Genomic DNA, 17,403 nt, shown 5'->3' with positions numbered 1-17,403 from the left:
CAACACTGTCCTGGAAGAAGGAAGTGATGTGCTGGACGCGTCACACAATGTAAATGGGAACTAATGGGATGTGACTTTCACGTTTTGTGTTTTAAAAAGCAAATACTCGGTTTATTTGGGAGTGGCGAGTCTCGAGTTTCAGGCTTTCAGTATGAGAAACTGCGTTTATCGTGTGAGGAGAAAGTGTTTGAAGATAAAAAAAGGGGAAATGTGTTAGCAGGTGTGTAGCTAGCTGGTCAAGTTAGCTGAATGAAAGACTGAGGTAAACTTTAGGCTCGACAAGGCTAACCAAACCGCGGTGAGGTCCACGTCCTAGTGTCAGGTGCGAAATAAGAAGTAGGCTTAGTAATTTGTTACTGTGCTGTGAGGAAAAGAGAGACATTAGGTAGATTGCTAGGTCGCTAACTAGCATATTGTTTAAGCAGTGAAGAAGGAAGAGACTGTTTTGTGTAGTTATTCAGCGCGGTTATGGCACACAACCACGAAAGTTTCTCAGACTCAGGTCTGGTCGCTGAGCTGTCCATTTCTTTCCATGATGAACTCACGGCGAGCATCCAAAGCGCCTTCGGTGTCGCTGGAGAGCTCGCGGTGGCCGAGGTGTCCAAACTGGTCGGGAAAGCTTTCCGCGATGTCCGCGATCAGCTGCACAAAACCCTGCTGGCCAACAGGAACCTCCAGACGAGGCTCAGCGTGGCGCAGACGGAGCTGCGCGCCGCGCAGAGCCGCACGCTGGGGACGCGGCAGACGCGCGACATCGCCGTCAACACGAGCCCGATTCTGTCCGAACCACGAATCGATTCCCAGCTGGACGTCAAAGAGACGCATGGAGACTCTCTCAGTGATTCGAATCCGCGTCGCGCAGAATCGTTTCGCGGAATCGAGTGCGCACAGGATGTTAAACCGAATCTAACAGGTGATCACTCTTCACACCACTTACAGGAGATTGAAGGTGAGCTCTGTAACTATTTAACATGTTCTTATGAGAGTTTCAAGTCGGACAAAAAAAAAACAATTTAGTTTTGTGCGATTGTGCATATAGGGTGATACTTTTGAATTTCAACTTTCTCTAAGCTTTCTTGCTATTAATAACACAAAAATCCACCAACACATAATGCTTTTCTGAAATGTGAAGAATTCAGAATATCTTATTCTATTATATCTTGTTTCTTAATATTTAGTCAAAACCGACCAAAACCCATTTTTCAAGACATGGGAATTTGGGACACATTTTTTATTTAATCATCAGACTCATTTAAATTTGAATTTAGTTCAAAATTTATTCTTAACATCAGTAAATAAAAAAATAAAAAACATTCATTTTTTCTAAATTCATCAGCATATAATATTGTGTATATACTCAGTAGACTATACAGATGACGGCATATTAAGATGTTGGCCTGAGTAATATTCTATAATTTCTCACTGTAGAAACAACAATAATGTGGTTTAGAAAATCTTAAGTATTTTCCAAATTCATTTAATTAAGTAAAAGTCACAGTAGAAAACCAAGACTGACAGGTAGGTTACATTTTATAATGCATTTCTCATTCATTTTATAATTTCTCATTTCTCAACATAGTCAATCTCTAAAATTATAGGAACGCTGTTATTTCTTTTGGATGGTTCCTTTAGGGGTCGCCACAGCAGATCATTGGTTCGCATATTTGGCACAGTTTTTACGCTGAATGCCCTTCCTGATGCAACTCTCCCCTTGGGACTGGCACTGAGAGTGCACTGTCTTGTGCAACCCCAGTGGCTGGGGTAGGTTCCCTGGCCGGGAATCGAACCTGGGCCATAGCTGTGAGAGCGCCAAAGCCTAACCACTAGTCCACTGGTTTTTCTTAGTCACACTAAGAAAAATTTATGCATGTAGTATGCAAGTATACTACTATGCAAGTAGTAGGCCTAAGCAATATTCTTTATTACCCAGTCTTCCTTATTCCCCTGCTTCTTAAGATGTTTAAAAAAAAAAATCATTTAAATTAATTAGTTTACACATTTACCATAATGAACATAATGTTTGTGCTGGTATGAATATAAACTCAGGCAAAAAATGCACAGTGTAAATCACCTTTAAATAGAGCACATATACTTTCAAATTGTTTAAATTAAAATAATAAAAATAAAGCTAAAAATTAAAATTGCTTAAGCTTGTGAAAAAAACGCATAAGCACCCAACAGCAAAGGGCTGTGGATAGTGAATTGCAAAACCACCCAGACGGACAGATCAAGCAATATCAGCTGGCTCAACAGAAAAGTGACAGGTGATAGTTGATAAGGCGGACAAATTTGGCTCCAGTAAAATGAAAGGCTATTATAATTATATGTTTGCTTGTCCGTGTATAAAATTGGCTTTGTTCTGATATAAACTGGTCATACCCTGGCAGCCATGCTGCCACCTTGTTTGATGTAACCTAGTTTCCAATTTCCTAAAGTCTGGATGATGTAGCTGGTGCGTCTTGCGCATATGATGAATTCTGTTTCTATCATTTGGGTTACAGCAGCCGGGATCAAACGCACCTCTATTCTAAGAAGTTGTTTCCTTAGCTAAGAGTGGAAATGACTGAATTATTTCATCTTAATATTTTATCTCTGAACAGACATAAAAGAGGACCATCATGCCATCCAGGAAAACACTTCACATTCTGATCAGGCATGCATTGGGGCAGCAACGGTACCTGGAGCTTCAGGGGTCCAGATAAAGGGCTGTATGTCCTTTGAGTCTGGTCATGCAACAAAGTTGGAGGAGGCTGATCAATGCGCTCACCCCAACTCTGATGCCGAGCAAGTGTTTAGCCCAGATTCTCTCTCAGTGGCCCAGTCAAAGTTATTGGAGGACTGGAGACCTGAACCACTGCAGCTTCAGAGCTGCCAGTCAGACTCATATGCTTCCTCTAGCAGTTCTGTTCTGGGTAAGTTTTGGTGTAAAGCACAGACACGCTGCTTTACTCGTCTTAGACTGTTGTTAAATTCTAATGGTATTGTGTTTGCTATGTTAATCATAAGTTTCCATACAAATGGCCCACTCTTAGGATGTTTGCAATTTTGGAAGTCCAACTTGATGTAATATGGAATAAATTGTGGACGTGCATATGTGGGACATTGATTTTCCTCACCTTTTTTTCTTGCTTCCACTGTCCCTGTACCTTTACATCATTGGTGTAACTTAATGCCTGCATTATGATCATTAAATAGTGAGATAAGAGTAAGGAGTCTTTCGGCGTACATATTGCCTAGTTGCCTAGCAAGTGTTGTTACATCTTTAGCCACTTAATCATAACGTCTGTCTACCATCCCATGTCAAAAGCATGAATTCACAAGTTCCATTTTAACATGTGTTCAAGCAGGGTTTTTCTGTGTACAGTTATATGATATACTGTGATATTAAGCAGGTTTTATTACAAACCCTTCAAATTGTAGTCATTAACCCTAAGTTCAATTTGGGGGAGGTAGCCTATTTAAACAGCATTTTTGAGTAGCATTGCACAGTCTAGAGAGAATAGTGTTATGAATGCAACGCTTATGATGTTATTTTCAAGTTAAAAATGCTGCTTAACAAGACAAATCTGGATAAACCTGCTTTTGTTTTGAAAACATCATAATAGCTCTTGATATAAAAATGTAATATAATGTATAATCTCAAGTAACCCATTTTTTGTTCTTTGCCTGTCTGGTTACCCCAATAGCCAATCCCTCTCTCTTCCAAGGAGACCTTCCAGGTATGGACTTCCTTGCTTCAGCTTCCTCCAGCCAGCCAGACGCATGCCACGCACCACTCCCCCGGAGAGATGCCTCCTCCCTAACTAACCCCGCCCCTAATCCGCTTTTCCCCTTTCACAGCTCTGGACAAGGGCACACCTTAGGCCAGTCCTTTTCTATGCCGGAGGATGTGCGCAGGTATCGCAGTGTCTTGCAGTCCAAACTAGTCAGCCATCAGCACAAAAGTCCCAAACGCAGCTTGTATCCACCTGGGCGAAGTCCGTTTCGCTGTTCACAGTGCGGCCGAGACTTTAATCGCATGGAGCACCTCAAGATCCACCAAAGGATCCATACAGGCGAGAAGCCATATGCTTGTACAGAGTGCACTGCACGTTTCAGACACTCGTGGGCGCTCACGCGCCACTTCCGCATCCACACAGGCGAGAAGCCGTATTTGTGCACACAGTGTGGGAAAAGCTTCCGGAACTGCGGTGGGCTACGCTTCCATCAGAGGACACATGCCCGCAGAAGTGGCCTGACAAACACTAGACCAAATTTAGAGGGTTATGGGAGGGCATAAGAGAAAGCTTCTCTTTGGCTTCAGCCATTTTCAGGTCACTCTAATTTCTAAGCATTAAACACAAGTTTACTTGTATGAATATAACTATTCCATACAAGGGCATGGTACTATTGATATATATTCCACCAAAATCATATGACTCATCCACATTAGCAAGAAGAAAAGTGACGGTGGAATAATCATTTCTTGTGGCATAGTTTGAATTAGAGCTGTGTTTCTGGCCATGATGAAAGGTGGCAAGATGACAATCGTCAAATTAAGAATGAATTAAGATTGTATAAGTCTTTTACAAATTATTTATGAAACTGTGACACGACAAATCCAAATGCAGTAGATTTCTTGGATCAAATATATGGTTGTCTGGTATCCCGCAGTTCTCTCATAACGTGTGTATATTTGTGTTGCATTTATGGTTGAAGACAAGCTGTGTGGACCTATGCTGCCTTTTTCTTTTTGCGACTTGGGTGTGGTGTGTTGTGTTTGTTTTTGCTTTTGACAAATTGACTTGTGAAGTAAATTTGAGTATGATCAAAAAGTGGATTTCTTTGGTCATGGTTTTCTGAAACCAATGAATGGATACCTGGCAGCAGTTAATTACAGGAATATGACATTTCTACAGTGTATGCTGTTATACTGTTGTGACAGAGTGGTTTGATATGTGACCAGGAGGAGCAGGTAGACATTTTACTGTTCACTCTTTTAAAGCTGCTTTAAGTGCCTGACAACAAAGAGTTGACTTGAAATGTTTCCCTGTATCCAATGTGAATTTGTCTCATTCCAGACATCCTAGATATCACAACACTGGAATTAAAAAGAGTCTCTGACTGTCCTTTAGTGGGATTTATTTATTGGATAGTTCATACTGACTTCTAAAGAGTTTCCAATTCTGTTAAGGATTACCTTAAACTTTACTGTTGTAATAATAAAAATATATATATTGTTAAGGGACATACATTTAAGTGAACAGACATTCTGTAAAAAAAAATCAAAAGATGGAAAGCAGTTAGGTTTTGAGTCAGAATATACAATGTTTCCATCACTGCAGAATAATTGTTAGTTCTGAGCTTACAAAAATAGTTTGTTTTGAATAATAGTGAATATATTTGATTGCTTTCTCAGATATGCTGATCTGTCACTATGTTTAAATTTTCCCTTTATAATATTTTATATACAGCTGTGAGAGATCTCATTTGTCCAGCTCGTCAGGTTTGAAATCTCTGCCGTGCTGCTCTGGGTGCGGAGCAGGTCAGGGACCAGTACTTGTTTGTGTCCTTTACGCACTCTTGTTTGATCCTTAGGCAGATAAAACAGTATATATGCCTGCACTGTGCACAACTCACATACTTACACCCTGACTGGTGCATCATTATACTGTGACATTTGGGGCAGGCTCGGAAAAGAGGGCAGCCATACACACGGCTGTTCGGATCCCTAACTTGGTCACAGGTGAGCAGCATAGAGACAACCTGGCATGACTGGTTGGTACAGGTGCTGTCAGGGCAAGGGTACAGGCAATGCTCACACAATGGTGTGGTAGAGCACCGTGGGCACTGCTGTAGTGAAGTGGTATGTCCTGCTGGAACCACTGCAGGCTTCAGGAAGGAGGAACACTTTGGACACTGTAAATCAGACAAAAATTCATTAGAGCAGTGTCTTTGTTGCCTTTTCCTTAGATCTCAGAAATACACGTCAGTTCTGTCACACCAGAGGCTATTTGGAGCACTTTCCCTTGCAATATCATTAAATGGTTTGTAGATACAACTGTTGTATTCTCAAGTCTGCTTTTTTTTTGTCTTATTCAAAAGAAAGTGAATTTTTACAGCTGCTATAATGTAAGTGATAACAGCAAATAACTTGTTTCACAGACAATCCACAACATTACATGTAACTCTAAATGGTTACAATGTACTACATATTATTCTTTAATAATTGGAAATTGTAATGACTGGCAAATTGCTGTAGTATAAGAGGAAATAAACATTTCAGGATGTGCTGTTATAGGAAAATAATCAACATTGAATCCCAACCAATCGTTGATTATTTTCCTATAACAGTAGGCAACCAGGTTCCTCTGCATGAGTTTGACATTTTCATGTGATAAGTCACATAATTTCAATTTGTCAATTTGTGATGTGAATTATTTGTTACTATACTATAAAAAACTGTCTGGAACTCTTAACAATTCTCCCTCCGGTTGTCCTTCTGGGGCGAGCCCTTAACAAGTGTTCCACTATCAGTTCCGAACTAAAACCATTTTTGGAAACTAAGAACCCATCAAATATTCCTTTTTAAGTGTAATAAAATCAAGCAGAAACTTATGCAGGGAAATAAACTGAACACAAGTACCAACAGGCCAAGGGCAGAGATCAGCATCTCTATTGTGGTACATGGGGGAATGTGAAATTTGTGACTATAAAAGCATTTCTGTCCTGCTCACCATTTTGCTGTAATCCAGCTCCTCAGGCAGTGGCAGTGTCTTCGTAGACCTGACCTTCACTGTTGTCTGTGCATAAAATGTGAACCTTATTTAAGAGCTGTGTTTGAGTGTTTAAGAGTTAAACGTATGCACTTAAAATCTTGGTCTGTAACAGAACTAAAAGCTAAACGCTGCTGTTGCCAGAAAGTAGTCTCTTACCTGCAATAATGTGGGATTTTCTTTGTTGGGTGGATCAGCTTCTTGTGATGAAACTAAAAAAAATTAGGCGTTTGTTTGCTTGTATTTACAAACTCACTGTTATTCATTTGCTTCATTTGAATGTGCAGGATCATAGTTTCACTTTATCACAGCTGAGTGGCGTAGCATTAATAAAAACAAAAGTGAAACCTAATGTTGTTTTGGACAGCCAAAGTTGAGTATTTACGACTGAAGAGATGAATTTAGGAATGTTGTTAAGACTTTTAATCTATGTTGGGCATTACAGTTTGGGAGCAAAAAAACAAAAGTACGCAGTATGAAAGCCCCAAATGACAATGTGGCTAAGTAATGGTTTATCAAATGTAGGCTACAAGGAAGAAGAAGCCATTATTTGTCACATATATATTACAGCACAGTGATTTTTTTTTTTTTAATTTATTGTTCCCCAGCATGTTAGGAAGCTGGGGTCAGAGTGCAGGGTCAACTATGATATGGCACCCGTGGTGCTGAGGGGGTTCAGGGTCTTGCTCAAGGGCCCAACAGTGCCAGCTTGAACCCCCAGCCTTCTGATCAACCAAGAGCTTTAACCGTTCAGCCACTGCTGCCACTGAACAATGCTTTCATTGTTTATTGTAAAGTGGCTTTGAATGTAATAATTACCATACAGTGTGAGAAACCAAGCATGCAATTACATTTCGACATATTGCCATGAGGCAAAAATGTAAACGCATGTAAATACGCATGACACCAAATGCGGCGCAAGACCTGAATATGGGGTAAATATAATTTTTTCTCACCCACTATCCGTTTAAGAAAGACAGGACACTTCGAAAACATGTACCTGCTCCTCCCATTCCAGGGTCCTTTCCGTCTTTTTCCTCACTACACCGTTTTACTCTCGAGCGTCTCGTCCTCGCGCTGTGTTCAGCACCGCTCGCGCTAATGGTCACCTTCTTCCTTCTTGCTCGCAGCATGTCGAGGAGTGAAAGAAGAACCATGTGTGTCTCATTGTCATAAGATTCACGATTACGGTGATTTCCTGATCAGAACACCCTGATATAGATCAGAGGAAAATCCCAAAACTTTACGCACATGTTCCGCATTGTTTATACAAATGTATCAACAGCAATGGTTTCTTTTGCAGTCAACTAATAACTAGCGTTTTTTTTTTTTTTTAAAACAAAGGAAGAGAAAATATAGCCAGGTAGGAGGAAATAGGCTGCCAGAACAGGCAGTGAATTCATACCCTCAGAGGACACTTTATTAGATTAACTGATATGAGCTCCACAAACAAGCATATTTTAAGATATTAAGGGGCAGGTTATTAAGCTTGTCTGAACACACAATACATTTCTGAAACCTCCAGTCATGTGATTGTGAAATACCCTATATGGCCAAATGTTTGTGGACACCTGAGCATCGCACCCATGTGTGAGCCTTCCTTCCCCTAAAATGTTGCCACAAAGTTGAAAGTGCGGAATTGTCTAAGATGTCTATGCTGTAGCATTACAATTTCCCTTCATGGAAAGTAAAAGGTCCAAACCTGTTCCAGCATGAGGATGCCCCTGTGCACAAAGCAAATTCCATGAAGACATGCTTTGCCAAGGTTTGAGTGGAAAAATTCGAGTGTCCTGCACAGAGCCCTGACTTCAGCCCCACTGAACACCTTTCAGATGAACACAGTCACACTCCAAAATCTAGTGGAAAGCCTTCCCAGAAGAGTGAAGGTTATTATAACAGCAAAGGGGTACTAAATCTTGAATGGGACGTTCAACAAGCATATACAGTATGATTGTGATTGTCAGGTGTCCACAAAATTTTGAGCATATAGTGTATATTCTAAAGAAGCATGGCTTAAGCCTTATTGTCAGAACTGACTGAAAACCATTTTGATCGACAACATGTCTGATACATGTTTGTTTTGTTACAGTAGTACATATTATGTAGATAGGTATCATAAATATGTGCAAGTCATGACAATTTTTAGAACCTTATAAAAATGGTCAATGCATATGCCATTTTTTCCTGTCTCAAGCTTTTTTGGTCAGCTTTCTGTCTGATGCTGACCACAGCCCATTTTAATGAAACAATACATTAATTAATTCATGTCATTTTTATCAAGCAGGGCATACTAAGATAAGTTTTGACTTTCACTTATCAGGCTGGAAAATAAATGCTTCCAAGTTTTACTGTCCCAGTATCCCTGACCTCCCAGTATATCTTATTTCACCCAATCAATACTTAACTTAAACTTTCATGATAATGAATTAATGCATGCACTAACCCTTAGCTCATCAGAAAATAATGAAGCATAGATTACACACTACACAGGTTGACATCTTGTTAACTCATTCTATTAATTAATACCATGACCTGCAGTATTAATAAAGAATGTTTACATGATGAACGTGGGTGTTTGGAAACAATGTTGGTTAACCCAAATTATAGTCTGTAGTGTACTGAGAGATCCTTTTGTATTAATGTTTTTCAGTGCTAAACCCTAACCCTACATTCACACTAGCAAGCGAAAAGTTCCAATGAGAAAGGATAATAGCCAAAATGTATAACCTATATACTCCCAATATATGATTTATACACACCACTTTTGTTTCAAGTTTGATTTACATGATACATGCTAGGCTTTGGTAGAAACTTGTGGGCAGATTAGCAAAGCAAGCTAGATATATTAGGTATGTACCAGAGGCACCAACAATCTTTGATATGTCCTTCCCAGCTTTAGATTAATCAGAGGCTATAAATGACAGCATAAGATGAAACCATGGTCATAGGTTTTTCTTCCATTTTGGTACGTCATACAGTAAATGGCAATCAGTTGCAGGTAGGAACTATGAAGTTATGAGTGGAGAACTTGGGGGGGGGGTGGGGCACTGGATTGGTGTAAGGAATCATTTGAGTCAGTCATTTGGACATTGAATTTGTCTCTACTGTGTCATACCTAATCTGAAATCTCAGTTCAAATGTCGCTTGTCGTGATGTCACTTTGTCACTTGTTGCTGTTGCAGAAATTGTAGCTCCATGTCATTAGTAAGTACAGTCAGGTCCATAAATATTGGGACAGTGACACAGTTTTGGTAATTTGCCTCTGTATACCACCACAGTTTATTTGAAATGAAGCAGTCAAGATGTGACTGAAGCGTAGACTTTCAGCTTTAATTCAAGGGGTTTAACAAAAATATTGCATTAACCGTTTAGGAATTACAGACATTTTTTACAGAGTTCCTCCATTTTCACAGGCTCAAAAGTAATGGGACAAACTAATATAATCATAAATATTAGGATTGTTTTTATTACTTGGAGGTAAATCCTTTGCAGTCAATGACTACCTGAAGTCTGGACCCCATGGACATCACCAAATGCTGAGTTTCCTCCCTTGAGATGATTTGCCAGGTCTTTACTGCAGCCATCTTCAGTTGCTGCTTGTTTGTGGGTCATTCTGCCTTCAGATTTGTCTTCAGTAAGTGAAAAGCAGCTCAGTTGGGTTGAGGTCAGGTGACTGACTCGGCCATTTAAGAACATTTAATTTCCAAGCTCTTGGGCTGCGTTCACAGTATGTTTTGGGTTGTTATCCATCTGTACTGTGAAGCGCTGTCCTATCAGTTTTGCAGCATTTGACTGAATCTGAGGAGAAAGTACTGCTCTGTACACTTCAGAATTCATCCTGCTACTTCTATCAACAGTCACATTATCAATAAACCCCAGTGACCCAGTTCCGTTGGCAGCCAAACATGCCCATGCCATAACACTGCCTCCACATGTTTGACGGATGATGTGGTATGCTTTGGATCATGAGCCCTTCCTTTCCTTCTCCATACTTTTCTCTTCCCATCATTCTGGTACAAGTTAATCTTGCATCAGAACTGGTCAGGCTTTTTTTAGAGGTTTTTTAGCAAAGTCTAATCTGGCCTTTGTGTTCTTGAGTGTTACCAGCGGTTTGCATCTTGAGGTAAACCGTCTGTATTTACATTCATGAAGGTGGCTCTTGATTGTAGACTTTGACAATGATAGGCCTACCTCCTCCAGAGTGTTCCTGACTTGGCTAGATGTTGTGAAGGGGTTGTTCTTCAATAAGAAAAGAATTCTGCAATCATCCACTTTAGTTGTTTTCTGTGGTCTCCCAGGCCTTTTGGTGTTGCTGAGCTCGCCGGTGCATTCCTTCTTTTTAAGAATGTACCAAATTGTTGATTTGGCCCTCGTAAAGTTTCTGCTATCTCTCTGATAGGTCTGTTTTGGTTTTTCAGCCTAATAATGGCCTCCTTCACTTGCATCAACACCTCTTTGGACGGCATATTGAGAGTTCTCATGAACAGCTACCAAATGCAAATTCAAAATGTGAAAATGGAGGAACTCTGTAAAAAATGGCTGTAATTCCTAAATGGTTAATGCAATATTTTTGTTAAACCCCTTGAATTAAAGCTGAAAGTCTATGCTTCAGTCACATCTTGACTGCTTCATTTCAAATCCACTGTGGTGGTGTACAGAGGCAAAATTACCAAAACTGTGTCACTGTCCCAATATTTATGGACCTGACTGTACATTTAGGAAATGTATACACATCTATATGGTAAGTTTGTCATAAATTGTCCAATGAGTGTAGATGCCAAATAGGTGTACCTAATAAACTTCCCACAGTATTTATCAGTAAAAATCTTTAATGCACACAAAACAAGTAAATATTTTGAAAACAAGTTTATATGTCTTAACTCTACCTTTTAGCAATCATACCTGACATTCCATAAAAACACCTCAGAAATACAAAGATTAATAAAAAAAACAGTTATTAAATGATTAACAAACTATTTTTTGCAGCATAAGCAACTGCCATTCTTTTAGGCACCCAGAAGTAAATAGTCAACTCCCGGTGTCTTTAGAAATGCATTTGTATCCTGCTTTGGGTCTGGTTTCCCAAAGGTAGGATCAACTTTATCTTTGGGAGAGAAAGCCCAAAGTGTTGCTCACACTCAGTTCTTGACCCAGTTCTCAAGTTTCCTACACCTGAATTTTCATTCGGCCATTATTGCCATACTTCAAATCTGCATTTGATGGCAGGATCCTGTTGTTGGGGGGTCAGAGAAACATGGCGTCAGGCTGAGATTGTCAGTTTTATGATAATCTTTGTGCCTACAACTTTTCTTGAGGCAACAGATTCAGAGCTTCAGGTTTGCTAGTCTGTAAAGTATCTCTCCAAAATCCTATTAACAGAAAGTTCTGGTGTCTGTGTCCGATCTTAAAGCTAGTTTCGCCAGATATGTTCTCACCACCCCATCCAGGGTGTCCCCCTCCTTGTACCCCGAGTCCCCTGGGATAGGCTCCAGGCTCCCCACGACCCTGTGTAGGATAAGCGGTACAGAAAATGGATGGATGGATGTTCTCCTCATAGGCTAACAGTGTTATATCAGTTGGTCTTTACTCATTTAGGACAGCAAATAGTAATATGCCTGAAATTTTTCAGCACTTAAGGTTTGGTAGTTTTAGATAAAAACAACTGGACATAATATCACTTCTTTCAAAGTCTACAGAAGTATACATATATTCAAAATTCCAGTAGCGTTTATTTAGCACCACTAGACTGATGATATTACCAATAATGCATATGGGTATGTGTGTGCTTGTCTGAATATCCACTTATAGACAGTTTGGCTTGTAATACCTTTCATTTTTAGCTTTCACTTGCATTTTGGAAGGCAAAACTCTAAAGGGTGTGTTTCTGTTATTTTTTGATCTCCCTCAGGCTTAACACACTGTCAATAACCTCTAGGTTGTGACTGATCTTCGTTGAGAAGGCCTTGCCAATTACAAGCATCCTGTAGAAGTTGAACAAGATGATAGGTCAAGGCCAAACTGTCACAACAGGCAACTGATGATATCTTGGAAGAGTTTGAAAGATGGCCATCTTGAAGTCAGGCCCTCAGTGTGGTCCCTGTAAAATGAGACAGAAGGAAATTAGTTGGATGAATTCTTTACAATTGAAACATTAGTGTGTAAAGTTTGTTGGAGTTAGAGAATTTGTTTAGCAATCATGCTGACCTTGTCTTTGTGTCTGCACTGGTGAGTTTTGTGCTCCACTGGATCTGTAAATATCTGCCGGCCGAGGGGACAGACCAACTCTAGATCTATCGGCTGCTCCACCTGTGTTATGGGAGCTGGAGATTTCCACCGCTCTGGTCGCTCCTCTAGGTCCACCCTGTGTTTTTGTCTTTCTGTACGCACCAGGCTGATAACAGACGGCCTGAGACTTTTCTCATTCCCTTTTACAGCTCTATCCAGTTCTGGTCTAGAACCTGCCTCAGATCTAGAAACACAATTTGAGCTAAAACCAGAGTGCTTTTGGTGCATGTTGGAATCTCCTTGGGAATTCTCTTCCTTCTCTGAGGCCGAACCTGGTTTTGTATCTTTCATGTGCTGCAGGACTGCCGGCTCTGGAACTGGGACATGGACTGTGCTCCCACTCCGCCTCTTTTCCTTACTTTGTGGTTCTGCTCTATTTTCCTGCATCTCTTCATTTTTCCTTCTACCTCCAAGCACCTGAGAGGGACACTGTACCCCTACTGTGTCCGTCTGTAACCCACCTGGGCTGGGCTTTCTAAGCTTTGAGCTCCAGATCTCCAGTGGAGGCACAGACAGTTGCTGGATGCAGTGGTAGAGTGATGGGTAGTCCACATATTTAAACTTGGGCACCTTCTCCTTTGGGCTGCTGGGACGGTGTGCTGGCACCTTTCCAAGTGGGCATGAGGCTAGCCAGCCCTCCAGTGGTGGCACAGATAGCTGCTTGATGCACTGGTGTAGTGAGGGGAAGTCAACATACTGGAAGCGAGGCACCTTGCAGGGAACATCTGAGTGCTCTTCCATCCTGACTCTTGTAGTGATCACTGAGTCACCTGGTTCTCTTCTGACTGGTCTAACCTCACTGTTATGCTCTGGTTGGATGGCTGAGGTGGAGAGTTTGGACTTGTCAACCCCTGCCTGAGGGAGATACCTCCGGTTGTCCATGTGTGGAACTGCAGGATGATACTTCAGGCTCCTATCAGGAGCAAAAGGGGGAAAAAAAGATAAGAATTGGTTAGAAGAAGATTGTAAGGTACATCCGAGTATAGGCAATTACTAGGTTGTGTTAATAAGTTGAATTCTATAGCTTGTGATAATATATAATATATAAATAAAATGCATCTAGTTCACTATGGTTGCAGCCATATTGGCAGAGATTTCCAATGATTTTCCCCGCATTTATTCATCTTCAGCATCCACTTTATCATGGGTGGGGTCATGGTGGTTTAGAAGTCTATACCAGGAACACTTGGTGAAAATATACATTGGATGGGATGCTAGTCCATCACAGGGCACCATTAACACAAACATTCACCCTTTGGAGCAATTTAGTGTAGCCAGTCCACCTACTAGGAAGAAACCAGAGAACTTAGAGGAAACCCCAAGCAGAGACACTCAGGATCAAACCAGGGAACTTGTACCTGTAAAGTGACAATGCTACCCCTGCGCCACTGTGTCGCCCAGTGAGTCTCTAGTATGTTAAAATTCCAATCACCAATCCAAGTCTTACACTGAGTTCCATTCCTTTATTTAAAATGCCATGGTGTCTCCTCTCAGTAATAGTTTGAAATGTGAGCCCACACACTATTGTGTATTTCACTATTGTGAGACTTCTCTGTTGGCGTAGATTTATTGCGGCATGTCAAGCCTACACTATCACTTACAACGATCCAACTCCATGCTCCATTTAAGTCCAGACAGCTTGGACACAAAAGGCATTTATTCAACAAAACAGTGTGAATCAGTCTGCACACAATATGCAGGCGCCACAGCACTGAGGGCAAGCCAAAGAATAACCCAATCTGAGGAAAGAAAAAAAAAGAGCATGCAAAAACTTGTGGGATCTGGTTTGAGTAGATGTGGATGAGGAGGAATATTGAATGGCAATGATGGCTTATTGCCCAGAACTTTAGAATGTATTTAGTGTATTTACTGGTTTAGAGAGAGAGAGAGAGAGAGAGAGAGAGAGAAAGAGAGAGAGAGAGTATGTGTGTCATGAGTATAAATAGCTCTGCAGGTATGAACTGAAGAAGAAAAGTAGGTCAGCCTCAGAGTGATCGCCTTCGCCAGGGGGCCCAAAACAAAATATCTGTCTCATATACTCACCACGATCTCCTGTTGTCAGCACTCTGGCAAGGGAAGTAGAGCCAAAAACACCCGATACTCCTCCACAAAAGACTGGGAGCGACCTGATGCTGGTGACCTTCTTCTGGGGACAGAGTAAAGTGTTTCAGTTTACATGAATGCATTTGTTAATGTTAGCACTCCATTTATTTTATCAGTAACTTAATTAAATTTTTTGTCCAATTAATGTCACTTCCATAAAACCAAATGGAACACATCAGTACTCCAAGGCAATGTTGAATTCAGCAGCTAATTCTAGTTTGTGGGTTTATATAAGCCTGAGATTTTATGTGTGCTGATTGTAGTGGATCTGTGATGCTGTTCATGGGTTTGAGGCAAAAATAAGGTCACCTGACATCTTTCACTAACATATTGTGAAGGCTGTGGTTTGCTGGAGGAAAGAGCCTGCCATAACATCACAAACCATGGTTTGTTGTTAGCAACATGTTAAATTAAGGTCATGTGCAAGCATTTTGTTTCTTCCACATACAAACTCTCTCTGGAAATTACCCTGGCACTCTGAAAGAAAAATACACAAGAACTGGAGTTGTGCCAAGGTGAGAGGAGGGATCTCCTTGATCACACTTGGGCTGCCACCCAGACGGCTTGCTGCTGTGCTAAACAGTATGTCAGTAGAGCCACATACTATTTTAATACAGGCCTATTAATGTAGTCTGTACAGAGCTGTAACACGAGGGCAGGAGGTAATTTTTCCTTGTTGTGGTCATTGATCTGCCTGTTGGAAATGACATTTTGTAGCACGCCAGGTTACTTTTTTTCTGAAATACCTCAGAAAGTTGATCCATTGATCCATAAACAAATAAACATTCTACAAGTAGCACAGTCGGGTCAGTGGGGAGTGTCACTGCCTCCCAACTCCAGAGTCTCTGGTTCGATCCTGTGCTGGAGTTACTGAGTTTCTGTGCATGTTTGTCCTGTGTTTGTGATGATTTCCTCACAAAAAATGCAGTTGGGTGGACTGGCTATGCTAAACGGCCCCTAGGTGTATGTGCATGGTGTCCTGTGATGGACTGCTCCAGCTCTATTGTGACCCTAACCAGGATAATCCGGTTACTGAAGATGAATGAATAAATGTTCTACATTATATTTCTCATACAATTGTGAAAACTGGACTGTGCATTGAATTAATTGGCTTCACCAAAAGTTTTTGGAAAAGAATTTTCAGCCACTAACAGGTCAAGAGAATATAAATGTACAATGACGAATGTACAAATTGTATACAGTTATTACAATTGTATACAACTGTATGCTATATGCATAGTACAAATGTATAGTTACTATAGTGCACTATTTAAACATAAATTGTGTGTGTGTGTGTGTGTGTCTGTGTGTGTGTGGAATTGGGTCACGCACGCTGGCCTACATTTCTAGGGTTTGTTGTCTTCTTTTATTTCCCCTCCCTGCGTTTATATTCGGGCTGACCCCGCCCTCAACCAGTAACCAAGCAACCGTCTTTTTTATTTAAAGATAATTACACATATTTTACAGGGGTTCCACAGTACCTGCTTACTACTATTTATATTTACTACTAATCACTCTTAAATGCCTAAACTCTAATCTCTCCAGAGTTTAATAATTAATAAAATGATTTTACTGTCCAAAGTGTTAAGTAGGATCACAACCCAATCTGGCAACCTCTGGCGCGCGCGCTATCAATTTTTATCATTTTAATCAGTATCATAAACGTTGAACAGGAAATGACATCAAAACATTTGAAAATCGACGTGTACTGAGTTAATTACATGTCTAGAACAGCAGGCAAAGTTTATATGAGTTTGTTAAAAGATTATTTTATTAAGTAATAATAATAATAATAATAACAAGAAGAAGAAGAGGAAGTGGAAGAAGAAGCTTACTTTTTGTTTTGATATAAGTTCTGCATGACAATTTTTTTGCGATGAACAAGTTTCTGAAGTTTTACCTTCTCTTATCCTGATCTGTATAAACCCTTGGAGCGCTTGATGAGTGAATCCTCCGTTATGCTTTGCATTGTCTTCTAAAAAACAAACAAAAAAGTCACATCTACATCTGGTGTACGCCTAACTCCATCTCTTTCCATTACTCAGTTAAAAACAATAAAGTAATTAATTTCGCCTGGTTTTTTTTTCCCTTAAAGAAACCAACAGCCAAGATTATTGTTTATCCAGTCTCTAATACCAGACTGTCTTTAGTTGCTTCATGTGCTGGACGCGAGTTCGCATTCTGATACAGCCCAATCATAGTTTAGTCACGTTTTCACGCCACACCCATAGAATCTGACTTTGTCCAATGAGAGGTCTCA

The 17,403-nt window shown here is 40.4% G+C and overlaps 3 protein-coding genes across 5 annotated transcripts; 1 reads left to right on the top strand and 2 right to left on the bottom strand.

The window, feature by feature from the left end:
* Nucleotides 1-25: 25 nt before the first annotated feature.
* On the top strand, nucleotides 26-5,108 carry si:ch211-284e13.5 (uncharacterized protein LOC793850 homolog). 2 transcript variants are annotated; one of them, XM_026921755.3, is made up of 3 exons: nucleotides 26-949; nucleotides 2,601-2,912; nucleotides 3,687-5,108. In XM_026921755.3, the coding sequence occupies exons 1-3, from the start codon at nucleotides 469-471 to the stop codon at nucleotides 4,277-4,279; spliced, it is 1,386 nt and encodes a 461-aa protein (XP_026777556.2). In that variant the 5' UTR covers nucleotides 26-468; the 3' UTR covers nucleotides 4,280-5,108. The 2 variants fall into 2 exon arrangements, with proteins under 2 accessions (XP_026777556.2, XP_026777557.2); XM_026921756.3 differs by having other exon boundaries at nucleotides 27-913.
* Nucleotides 5,109-5,263: 155 nt separating this feature from the next.
* Nucleotides 5,264-9,746, bottom strand: LOC113531220 (uncharacterized). Of its 2 annotated transcripts, none has more exons than XM_026921793.3 (4): nucleotides 7,756-9,746; nucleotides 6,915-6,967; nucleotides 6,717-6,782; nucleotides 5,264-5,898 (listed from the first exon to the last, which is right to left on the bottom strand). In XM_026921793.3, exons 1-4 carry the CDS (start codon nucleotides 7,910-7,912, stop codon nucleotides 5,482-5,484), a joined length of 693 nt encoding a protein of 230 aa, XP_026777594.1. In that variant the 5' UTR covers nucleotides 7,913-9,746; the 3' UTR covers nucleotides 5,264-5,481. The 2 variants fall into 2 exon arrangements, with proteins under 2 accessions (XP_026777594.1, XP_026777597.1); XM_026921796.3 differs by having other exon boundaries at nucleotides 7,712-9,744.
* Nucleotides 9,747-11,556: 1,810 nt separating this feature from the next.
* Nucleotides 11,557-17,158, bottom strand: si:ch211-284e13.6 (uncharacterized). The gene is made up of 4 exons (XM_026921780.3): nucleotides 17,044-17,158; nucleotides 15,084-15,186; nucleotides 12,960-13,953; nucleotides 11,557-12,852 (listed from the first exon to the last, which is right to left on the bottom strand). The coding sequence occupies exons 3-4, from the start codon at nucleotides 13,920-13,922 to the stop codon at nucleotides 12,841-12,843; spliced, it is 975 nt and encodes a 324-aa protein (XP_026777581.1). The 5' UTR covers nucleotides 13,923-13,953; nucleotides 15,084-15,186; nucleotides 17,044-17,158; the 3' UTR covers nucleotides 11,557-12,840.
* Between the last annotated feature and the right edge of the window lie 245 nt (nucleotides 17,159-17,403).

This window comes from Pangasianodon hypophthalmus, chromosome 27, assembly GCF_027358585.1.
Source record: "Pangasianodon hypophthalmus isolate fPanHyp1 chromosome 27, fPanHyp1.pri, whole genome shotgun sequence".
Classification (NCBI taxonomy): domain Eukaryota; kingdom Metazoa; phylum Chordata; class Actinopteri; order Siluriformes; family Pangasiidae; genus Pangasianodon; species Pangasianodon hypophthalmus.
Note: the sequence above shows the minus strand (reverse complement) of the source record. Positions and strands in the feature narration are given on the sequence as shown.

Excerpts from the sequence above, each read along its gene's own strand:
- si:ch211-284e13.5 (XM_026921755.3), top strand. The coding sequence starts at position 469 with ATGGCACACAACCACGAAAGTTTCTCAGACTCAGGTCTGGTCGCTGAG. Across the intron at positions 950-2,600 it reads CCACTTACAGGAGATTGAAG|ACATAAAAGAGGACCATCAT; the intron begins GTGAGCTCTGTA and ends ATCTCTGAACAG. Across the intron at positions 2,913-3,686 it reads CTCTAGCAGTTCTGTTCTGG|CCAATCCCTCTCTCTTCCAA; the intron begins GTAAGTTTTGGT and ends TTACCCCAATAG.
- LOC113531220 (XM_026921793.3), bottom strand. The coding sequence starts at position 7,912 with ATGGTTCTTCTTTCACTCCTCGACATGCTGCGAGCAAGAAGGAAGAAG. Across the intron at positions 6,968-7,755 it reads CCCTGGAATGGGAGGAGCAG|TTTCATCACAAGAAGCTGAT; the intron begins GTACATGTTTTC and ends AATTTTTTTTAG. Across the intron at positions 6,783-6,914 it reads AAAATCCCACATTATTGCAG|ACAACAGTGAAGGTCAGGTC; the intron begins GTAAGAGACTAC and ends TTTTATGCACAG.
- si:ch211-284e13.6 (XM_026921780.3), bottom strand. The coding sequence starts at position 13,922 with ATGGACAACCGGAGGTATCTCCCTCAGGCAGGGGTTGACAAGTCCAAA.